At 40.5% G+C, this 10,999-nt stretch overlaps 1 protein-coding gene across 2 annotated transcripts in view; it reads right to left on the reverse strand.

The window, feature by feature from the left end:
* Window positions 1-10,999, reverse strand: part of TRAPPC3L (trafficking protein particle complex subunit 3L) — a 47,907-nt gene that overhangs the window by 27,198 nt on the left and 9,710 nt on the right. For both annotated transcript variants that reach the window (XM_032779525.2, XM_032779513.2), the window contains one exon: window positions 8,780-8,879. In XM_032779525.2, the coding sequence (XP_032635416.1) occupies window positions 8,780-8,879 (100 nt within the window). The remainder of the gene's footprint in view (window positions 1-8,779; window positions 8,880-10,999) is intronic.

Here is a 10,999-nt window from a genome sequence, read left to right on the forward strand (position 1 = left end):
GTCAGTGGTGCACTGTGGGATACCTCCCGGAGGCCAATAACGTCGATTTCCGTCCACACTAACACTATTCCGATATAATAATATTGATTTTAGCGTTACTCCTCTCGTTGGGGAGGAGTACAGAAATCGATTTAAAGAGCCCTTTAAATAGCTTTAAAAAGCACTGTAGTGTGGAAGGGTGCAGCGTTAAATCGATTTAACGCTGTTAAAATCAATTTAACGGCGTAGTGTAGACTAGGCCTCAGGCCGCTCTGACTTTGACCAGGGGTTAACTGGGCCCTTACATGTTCCCAAGATCTGAGAAGTGTTAAGGTGGATTTGCCCCTGCCTCATATCCTGTGGCAAGCATGGCTTGGCTAGACTTCCAGATTTCTCACAGCTGACTGCAACATATTTACAATCATCATCTTTGTTTTATTCATCAAAGGAAGAAAGAATAAAATTTTAGCAATGTTTTGAAATGCGATCTACCTTATTTCTCATTCTGTTCATGGCCAAGTTCATTTGAAAAAAAAATCTCTTCTACTTCGAATTGGATGGATCCAAACCAAAACTTCAAGTACTAGCCCTCTGAAATTTTATGGAATGTGGTTGGAGTCAAATGTCAGCATCCAAATTGCCCTATAATTTTGATCTGGGTTGGATCTAAAACTAGGCATCTATTTTCTAGATCTGGTTTGGATGCAACCCGGGGTGTTTGAAATCTTACAGGATCAGCTGAAGGATTTCTGATTTTATGGAGAAAAATCTCCCAAGAAAAGATCACCAGATTTCAGAACTTGGCCTAGTTCATCCTCAAACCCAAATTCTAAACCTTAGTCTGAACCTAATTTGGATCTGGATCCAGACTTGCACATCATCTCCTTGGCTCATCTCTATTTTCAATATATTTCTTCAACTTTTCCCCCCTTTCTTATCTAGCCAGTCAATGACTGGAATATTCATTGGATTTTTAAGAAAGCGAGTTATTCTTTTACTTTTATGAGGGTCATTGCCTCTTTTTTTCCATTCCAGTGGTAGCCATGTAGCAAATATGTTCTGTCACAGGACCCCATGACGTGGGGATTCACTTCACAGCATGGAAAATTGATGGAAGAAGGGTTTACTTTGGCTGATCATCACTCTCTTTTGGCCCCCTACCAAGTTTAAATTAGTAATAACATCTAGCTACTGGCGTCTGAATTGCTAGACTAATATTTTTAAATCCTCAATCAGACTAAGTGGCTGTGTTAAATTCTGTCCTTCTCCCAGCGGTTATGATAGGGTTGGCAGAACAAGTTGTTTTGGTGCTCATCATTTGAAGCTGCTTGTTTTGTTTAATTTCTTCCCAATTTACAGTTGCATCTAACAGTTATGGCCTGATCCTACAGGCTCCAGTTTTATTTTCTTAAAGACTGCAGGATCAGAGCCATAATGCTACATAATGTTGTCCCCAATTGATTGCTTGCTCTAACAATCATAATAATTGATCCTGACTTAGTTTATTTAATCTACAGGGTCAATCAGTGCATCTAGATTGTGGAAGCAGAGAAAGAACTGACAAGGATTTGTAGGGGATCTTAATGCATGACAGTCTCTGTTAGCAAGATTTAGGCTAGCTGTAACCCTACTAATGTGAGATCTGTAGAAGCGAGAATTGTGTGAAGCGAGCGGGAAAGAACTGTGAGAGAAGTCATTGCGACCTTGTGTCGATAATAAGGAATGTAAATTGGCATCTAAATAGAAGTGAGAAAAATAAGATATCAAGATGGCCTATGTATAAACAAAATGCAGCTGTTGCTTATTATTGTATGTAACAAAAAGTATAAATGCTGCTGTAATTGTTTACTGGTGGACAGACCTGCCTGGAACTGGGGCAACCCTGTGTCCTGGGGCACTCCCTCCCTCTATACAATTGTAAAGAGAAAATAAAAGTATCTGACTCTGCTGCACACAACCAAAAAGTGGAACTGAGTTTTTCTCCGACAAGATATTCCAGCTAAAAATGTAAGTATGTTGCCTGTTGTTTTTAGCTTGGTTAATGAACTGAGGAATTAACATATTATATAAACAGCTAATGCAAAAAGCTGTGTAAACCTAAACTAGCAGATTGATTGTATTTACCTGAGATTATCCCTTTTATTTCCATTTATATACTGGTTATTTTGGAGAAATTCCTGATTATATATACATCAGGAACACTGTAGAAAACCAGTGCTCAGACTGTTGTGCTGGTTATAATTGCCAGAATTTTCAGAAGATTAAGTTTTCAGACATTTAAGAACATTAAACTGCTATTTTGTAAACAAAGATTCACAAGTATCTGTCAGTTACTTAATCTTATTTTCTTACTCACTACTAGAGACCCCTTCTGTTAGTATGCTAAATAGTCTTGATAGCAGTTGGATAGCAGAACCTTTCATGAGGAAAATAAAGTCCTTTCCCTTGTTCCGAAAGTTAGTGTCTTTCTACTTATATTTGTTTTGTTTGATCAACTGCACTATACAATAAAACAGGGAAAGAAGAAATAGGCAGAACTTTGGGTAACTTCAAATACCCAGTAAAACCAGAAAAATCATCTCACATCTGGTACAAATATTTGAAACCACAGAGAAAAGAAAGGAAAATGCATCACACAGAAAAAAGAAAAACAAGCATAGAAAAATGTGACCAGGCCCAGAGGCCAATTTGAGGGACTTTACAACACTCTTCGTTTCACGTGCTGACCACCTGGAGTTGCTTTATGCAATATAAAGGTGTCTATTTTGTCTTCTATATCACAGGGGAGATGTGACTGTTACTTCAGTAACGTGGCTCACAGTCACACCAACGGATCATAGTGTGTGCAGTGAGTCACTTTGGCTCTATGACTTGTTACAGGGTATTTGGCAACATCAGCTGTAGTGAATGCAAAAGAGATCCTCTCTGTGTTTCCATATGAGCAGTTATGCCAAAATCCTCACAGGTATTTAGGCACCTAACTCCCATTGAATTCAATGGGTGTTAGGCACCTAAATACCTTAAAGGATCTGTGCCTTAGTCCCTCCATGGCCAGCATGAAAGATATAGTGATTCTTGACTTTCCATATCAGTCACATTATTTATTATATTGCTCAGCAACTGTCCTGGGTGCCAAAATATCAGAGAGGATCACAAGTCACATAACTTAGTTTCTATCACGTTGCACAATCAGTATCTTCAGCTAAACGTTTGGCCCAAGACTTTGCCACCTTTACTGAACTCGAGGAGTACCTTACTCAACAAGTGGTCTCACTGAAGTCAATAGGGCAATTCATGAAGTAAAGTACCAGGCTAAATGTAAGGGCAGCAGAACTGGGTCCTTTGTGATTTGTTTACCAATTGTTTTTGTTTGGTTGTTTTCTTTTGCTCTATTAACATTTGACATGACACATAGTAATATGACAATCCAGATGTATTCTCCTGAAACTCTGTACAACTTGCAGGTCCACTGCTTTCACCCAGTCATGGAAACATACTAGTTTTTTTCCTGTTTCTTATACATGTAACGGAGTCTCATAACTTTGACTATAAAAGAATCTCAGAGGTTTTGTATTTTTTCTGAACTGAATGTTTATAGATTTTATAGCCTGTCAAATTAAAACTGCATGGGGAAACCACAGTATGATTGGGCTGGAAGCAAAATGGCAATATAGGTTGTGTTGCTTTGGTGTGGACACATTGTTACTGTCAAGAGGCATATCAGCTTTAGGCAAATACAGAAATAGCATCTGCTGCACCCTTCTCGTTTGTCACTGGGTCTCCCTAACTGTTTTATTTTTATATATGAGAATTATTTTGTTTTCCAAATTGATCCAGTTAGTGCCTGTTATAGAAGCGATTTTTGTGTGGTGGTCATCTAGTTTAATTGAACTGAGCCTCAAAAGCTATCAAATAGTTCTCAGGATTGTTAAAATGTAAAAGTCATTTAACACTTACATGCCACAGACATAGGATAGTCTGGGGAATATATATGTTTGAAATATTATAATAAATTGCTTACATTAGGTCCGGCTGAATTTTTTTTTAATCTGATTTAGATTCACCTTTTCTTAATGCATATTTGGGTTTCCTTTTGCACATGCTTAGAAAACTACACACATTTAATGTACTAGGTTGCATGATTTGTGCATATTGCCCTCTACTGGATTGAAAAGGACAATGCCTGTTGGATGGGTAAATAGCTGGTGGAACAACGTTAACCCACTGAGTAGAAAGAAGCTGGCGTTTTACAGATGAATGGGTTCTAGTCTATGCTACTAAATCTATAGGATTTGTTTAGCTGTTGTTCACAGGCTGTATATTATGGATCATTACAAGCAGTCATAATTGTGCCAAGCCTCAAATAAATTTACCTCACCAAATGATAAAATGGAAATAAAACCCTGATTTAACTTATTTTAGCAATAAGTGGTTCCCAGCTCAGAGATTCCAGTCCATGACCACCTAGTAAACAATCTTTTCTTCTAAAATGCTGTTTAAGTGTTATTCTCTGACCAAAGATCATGCAGACATCACAATAAGCAACAGCTGCAAAATCTTCTTTAAGGCTATGAAAGGAACTTAAAGGAGACCATTCACAAAATAAGAATCTGATTTAAAAGTATCCTAAGTCATAGGCATATTAACAACTAAGGGCTAGGTCATCTTCTAGGCTGGGGAAACCTATACAAGGGACAGGAAGCCCTACGTGTTTCCTCTGCTGGAGTTTCCTATGGACAGTTTTCTTTAAGAGGTGAGGTTTGCCCTTGGAGACTTAAACCATGTGTGCAAAGGGCCTATGCCTCTAGACTGCCTCCCAGCTTTTCCCTAGCCCTCTCCAATCCCCATGGCGGTGTCAGAGGGTCCTTCTCCAGTGACCCTGAACTCCCTACCTCTTGAAATAAAATTCCATACCATGGAAGGAGAAAGCACCTGAACTGGATACATTATTCAATAAGGAGGGCTTGTGGGGAGTAGGGACAACAAGCTGGTAAACACCATTAATCAGACCCTGTTCTTTTCCAAAAATTATGAGATGCTATGACACTGACAGACCAGCTCAGGCCAGCACTATAGGCCAATTCACTTGTGTGTGAATATCATATATATGTGTGTATTAGCATATAGTCAGGCCAAATAACTTGTGTGTTAATAGAGATCAGAGGAGATATTGAACATATTGTTGTCACCTATCTATATCTTGTTGTTTACTATTACAACACATTTACATTATGCATGCCCAGTAATTAAATTACCCTAGATCAAAGTATGTGTTAATAGGAGAGTATATTCAGGTGTTAGAACTTAATGAAAACTAATGGAGTGTTACTTGTATTGTTTTCACTTACCTATTCCTATTATAAGGTAATGGCAGGCATTTACATTATGTATATCCCTGTAACTAAATAACTCACTGAATGAAAAAAAAGAAAAGTGCTAAATTCAAAGCAATTGGCCACTGTGTGAGTAAACAAGAGGTGAAAGTAAGGCGGTACGGGCTGGTATGACATACCGGTAAAAGGTAGCCGCCAGTACCGGCCCATACCACTGACTTTAAAGTGCTGCTGTAGCACTCTACTTAAAGTACTGTCCCTTTTGCACCCCCCCTTGGGTGGCCCTGCTGGGTCCCTACCAGCAGGGCCGCCAATGGGGGGGCACATAAGGGGCAGCAATGACCCAGCCGGGGTGGGGAAGGGGGTCAAAAGAAGTAGCTGGCCCGAGGCCGTGATTTAAAACGGCCCGGGGTAGCAGCAGCACTGGCCAGAGCCCCAGGCCCTTTAAATCGCCACTGGAGCCTCAGGCTGTGCAGGCCAGGCAGCGCAAATGGACTGGCTGGGGGACACTGACCCTCCCAGCCCCACCCCTTCTGCCCAAGGCCCCAGCCCTTCCGGGGGGGAGGGCAGAGCCACCCCATACCGGGAAGAGCTCCATTTTACTTTCAGCCCTGGAGTAAACATATGTATCAGACTGTTTCTGTGAAAAGATGCTGTAAGTACTGATTCAAGGAGAGATCCTCTATCACTGGACTGTTTGGTTTCTAACAAAGCAGAGTAAGTGAATGATAAAATGGAGATCCCCTGAGATATTCTGGGTAGCCCTGAAGGACTTTTGGCAAACTGGCAGTAATTGCATCACTGCCACCATTTGGAACTACAAATTGTGACTTACTTGTTATTATATTTTATTTATTTGTTATTACCTCTCAATAACGCTCATTCCTTTTTCTCGGCTAATAAACCTTTAGTTAGTTTACTATAGAACTGACTGCCAGTGTTGTTTTTGGTGTAAGATCTGGAGTACCAATTGATCTGGGGTAAGAGACTAGTCTCTTGGGACTGGAAGCAACCTGATGTGGTGTGGCTTTTGGTTTTAATAACCTTTTACCGCAAAGTTCTCTTTGTGGCAAGATAGACTGATGGAGCTAAGCCCTCCCTTTATATTGTTCTTTACAAAGTGTTCTCACTAAAATCGAGACCACTTAAAATGAATTTTCACATAATCTGACTGAGTCGCAGGTCTGCCTGGGCTGCTTTGCACCATTGGTGGCCGAAATCTTACATATCCTGTTTGCTGCAGGATTACCCCTCTATACGGGAGAACTAATCTGTCAACAAATAAAAAGGTAACTACTTTATTTTTTACTTTTCATTTTTATATTTTTGGGCTTCACTTCAGTCTTTCAATTGCCCCAGCCTGATATTAGCAGGAAACGTCCTCCCTATCCATTGTGATTCCTTCCATTTAGAATACCCAGCAAAAGAGCTTCAGTCTTGACACCATTTGGATAAGTACCTGGGCCTCAACTCTACAGTTGACAGCAGTGAGGTTCCACACGAGCACAAGGATATACTGTCATGGCTCTGACAGCAGGGCCAAGGCCTTAGTACCAAACTGTTCACCATTACTGCATGATCCAAGCATTTTTAATAATCACTATGTATAATCAGTATACATGTAACAAGGATCCAATATATTTCTTACAGTAAATTTTCAAATTGATACTGGTCATTAGCTGCATTAAACTCCAGTCAACACCTAGAAAATGTGATTCTTCTTCTCACAAGTTCAAATATGTCTGACAATAATGTTCATAATATGCTGGATGTTTTTAGGCCAACAGTCAATGGGGAGGAAGGGTGGTCCAAGGGCTCAAGGCACCAGCCAGGGTGCAGGAGACTGGGGCTCCATCCCCTACTATGTCAAAGACCTTCTGTGTGACCTTGAGTAAGCCTCTCTGAGTCTCAGTTCCCCATCTGTAAAATGGGGATAACAGCTTTCCCCTGCCTCACAGGCGTGTTATGAGGATAAATATATTAAAGATTGCCAGGTGCTCCAACAATGTAGTGATTAGTACCTTAGATGCACAGAAAATAAAATGTCTCAATTTGTGTCTTTCTGTTGCCTTCAAGAGTAGAAATACAGCTGAATACTTGAAACACATCCCTCAAAAAGGAACAGGAATCATAAAATATCTTTATCACCTGATTCTTTTGAAATACACATAGCACAAGGCACTATACACAGGAGATTTTGTACACACTGTTCATTCAGATACAAAGAAGAGATGTGATATCTGGCTAAAATATTTGGAAGGAGACAGGGACGTTCTCTATATGCATGTTGACTGCATACCAATGCATTAGTAACAATAAATATAGCATATTTGTAATTACTAATGTACATTGAGTGTCTCCTGCATAAATAATTGTTTAACATACTCAGCAATTAGTGCAGACCTGAGTGTTAGAGTATGACCTTTGACAGATGTCTCTGTGCTTGTTGTTAAATATATTTTTAAAAGCTGTTAACTGTAACTTTATATTCTAATAAAACAACTGCATTCAGTGTGGGAGTATAAAAGACAATGTATTCATGGTGTCAAGTCCGGCTTGCCTTACTCACATAATCTCATATGGTTAACATCCCTCTATGCAGATATTTGAATTCGTACCTATTTGAACCAGTAGTTGGTTATGATAACTCCTTTATGGAAACTTAGTACCATGTGTTTTTAATTTTAGGATCCAACTAAAAGGTTAGTGATTGAATAGGGACCTGCTATATTGAATTTCCTGTTTTCAAGCATTTCTGAGTTGAAATAAAACATCAGTGATGCTATGTAAGTGAAAGCCAATGTCTCCTCAAGAGACTTAGCCCCACTGAGTCATTGAAATATTGATAAAAGCCAGTGCTGCCTAATGGAGCTATGAGAAGGTTGCTCCTGAAAGTTAAACACATGCTTAAGTGTTTCTCTGTATCAAGCTCTGGGTTAGAACTCCATTGCCCTATCTGCTTGGACCTACTGCTAGTATTTTGAATGTAGTGGGAGAGCTCAAAGGCTGACAGTTCACACAGTATCACAGCACACTGAGAGCTCATCAGGCCAGGACCCAGAACTGCTGCTGCTGCTGCCGCTGTGAGCGGAATTAAGTTTGTGTGCTGTTAGCTGGATGTAAAAAAGTTCTAAATAAGGGAACTAATTTGATTAACACCAGGAGAGCTTGTGTTAAGATGAAGAACATCACACTGTCCTGTTCTTCTACTTTGTAACACCTTCATTTCAGACTGGAGAGTTCTTCTTCGAGTGCTTGCTCATATCCATTCCAGTAGATGTGTGCGTGCTGCGTGCACATCTCGAAGAACAACAGTTACAAAGGTGAGTAACCTTGTTTTAAGCATACCGGTAGATGGACTAACTCTGCTTTGGAATGAATTGGGTAGGAGATGAGGCCAGTATTGTCTTCCCAGCAGCTGAGGACATCAAATGATACCAGAGTCTAGCTATTTTAATCTTATTTACCTGTGCAATCACGTCTACAGTTTCAGAATAGCTACGGCACTTCCTCACAGCAGAGCGAGCCAAAAAGTCTTCAACCAGCCTTATACCAATGTCATATCCCCTGAGGCAAAGAAAAGAAAATTGTTCAGCTTTGCATGCAACTTTTGTCTCCTCCTCTCATGCCTTTCTCTAGTCTCACTCTTTCTCTGTGCAAAGCAGCTGCATGAACTGGATCTGAAAAATGCTGTGGGCCCTGAATGAGGTTGTATTCTGAGACGTGGAGATTTTACTGGGCCCAATTCATATATACACTAAGGCCACTTTACATCACGCTGGCAATGTAAAGTAGGCCTGCTCCTCATGTCATGTGAGGGGTCTTAAAGTTTGCCCAGATATAATTTATGCCCATTTTAGGGCCTCTTTGTATGACTAGAATGGTATAAAGTGGCCTTAATATAAATGAGAATCAGGTCCTACTATCTTGTCATTACTAAAACCTAACTACGGTTAGTGCCATCTTTCTCCATGTCATTCTCTGAAGTAGGCTCTCTAAAGGGGTTCCTCTGAAAAGGCCATTACATACTGAGCATACAGATTGACCAGCTGGAAATGTGACACTAGTAGACCAGTGTTGTCTCTAATTTTTTCCATCCATGTGCAGAACTAATTTTGTTATGTGAACCATATCAAGGTAATGTGCGAATGTGCATCACCAATAGAAACAAAAAAACCTAGATATAATATATATTTTTAAAAAGTTACCAGAGGGATAATTACTCCAGCCAGGACAAGTTAGGCATTTTAGATTGCGCTACTCAAAGAATTAAATTTTAGTGTAAGAGAGAAATAAAAATTATGAAATGCATAGACCAGTCAAAAAACGAAAATAACACACTTTGAAAGAAGTAACAACAACAATAATACAAGTATATGTTGGGAGATGAATGTGAAAGACTGTGTGTGGAGGGGTGGGAGACAGAGACACACACACAGTGTGTGTGTGTGTGAGAGAGACAGACATACACACACACAGTGTGTGTGAGCCAGAGACACACAGTGTGTGTGAGTGAGCCAGAGACACAGTGTGTGTGCATATGAGAGAAGAGAGAGAGAGAAAGATGTGTTGGCCGTTTAATTATGCTGCCTTTTTAAGTAGATCAGCACTCACCAGTCTGAAGCCTGCTTGTTCAGACACCGCAGCAGACACCAGCAAGCTCCCTCCATCCCACTCCTGAACCCTGTCCTGTCCTCCACCCTGCTCTGTGGAGATGGGATACAGGGACAGGTGGGTGTGGGAAGGGGGCACCCTGACATCAGCACCCCTCCCCATCCTGAACAGTAGGCAGGAGGCTCCCAGGAGCAGCTGGTCAGGGGCTCCAAGGCAGAGGACAGGACCAGCATGGCAGTGGGGGGGCACCTGAAGTGAACAGCACTTGATAGACTGCTGGACAGCCGTGCGACCACGCAGCTTAGACGTAACTTAGTAGTAGCCTCATTGCCCTAAGTGTGGTGGTTTGGCATACCCATGCATAGTCTGAGGGACTGACTCATGCTTTTCATGAAATTTGCTTGGAGTGAAATTTGCCAATTTTAGATTCATTGAAGCATGTGTGAAGCAATAGATTAGTTAGCAACAGATAATTACAGAATAATTGCAGAAACCAGTAAATAAAATGTTCCCAGTTAACTAACCTTCACAGTGAAAATGTTGCACTGTTTTAAAGCAGTTCATTTCTGTGTTTTGGTCTGGGTAGTTGAACTTGATCACAAATGGAGTCACATTCTGTTTTGCTCTATTTAGTTTTTTTTTTTTACCACGTTCATTGCCATGGTACATTAACACTACATGGTATGTCTCCTTGTTCCATGACTGGCTGAGCCCAGCCTACCTGGTTAGGCAGCTTGGCAGAAGCCATTTTACCTGAGGTTTTCAGAGAGTTGTGTTTTGTCTGAGCTCCTGCAATAAGCTATAATTTATGTATTACAAAAACAAAGGGTCAAGTATCAGAGGGGTAGCCGTGTTAGTCTGGATCTGTAAAAGCAGCAGAGAATCCTGTGGCACTTTATAGACTAACAGACATTTTGGAGCATGAGCTTTCATGGGTGAATACCCACTTCGTCAGATGCATGTAGTGGAAATATCCAGGGGCAGGTATATATATGCTAGCAAGCAAGCTAGAGATAACGAGCTTAGTTCAGTCAGGGAGGATGAGGACCTGTTCTAGCAGCTGAGGTGTGAAA

Source organism: Chelonoidis abingdonii, chromosome 3 (genome assembly GCF_003597395.2).
Source record: "Chelonoidis abingdonii isolate Lonesome George chromosome 3, CheloAbing_2.0, whole genome shotgun sequence".
Lineage (NCBI taxonomy): Eukaryota > Metazoa > Chordata > Testudines > Testudinidae > Chelonoidis > Chelonoidis abingdonii.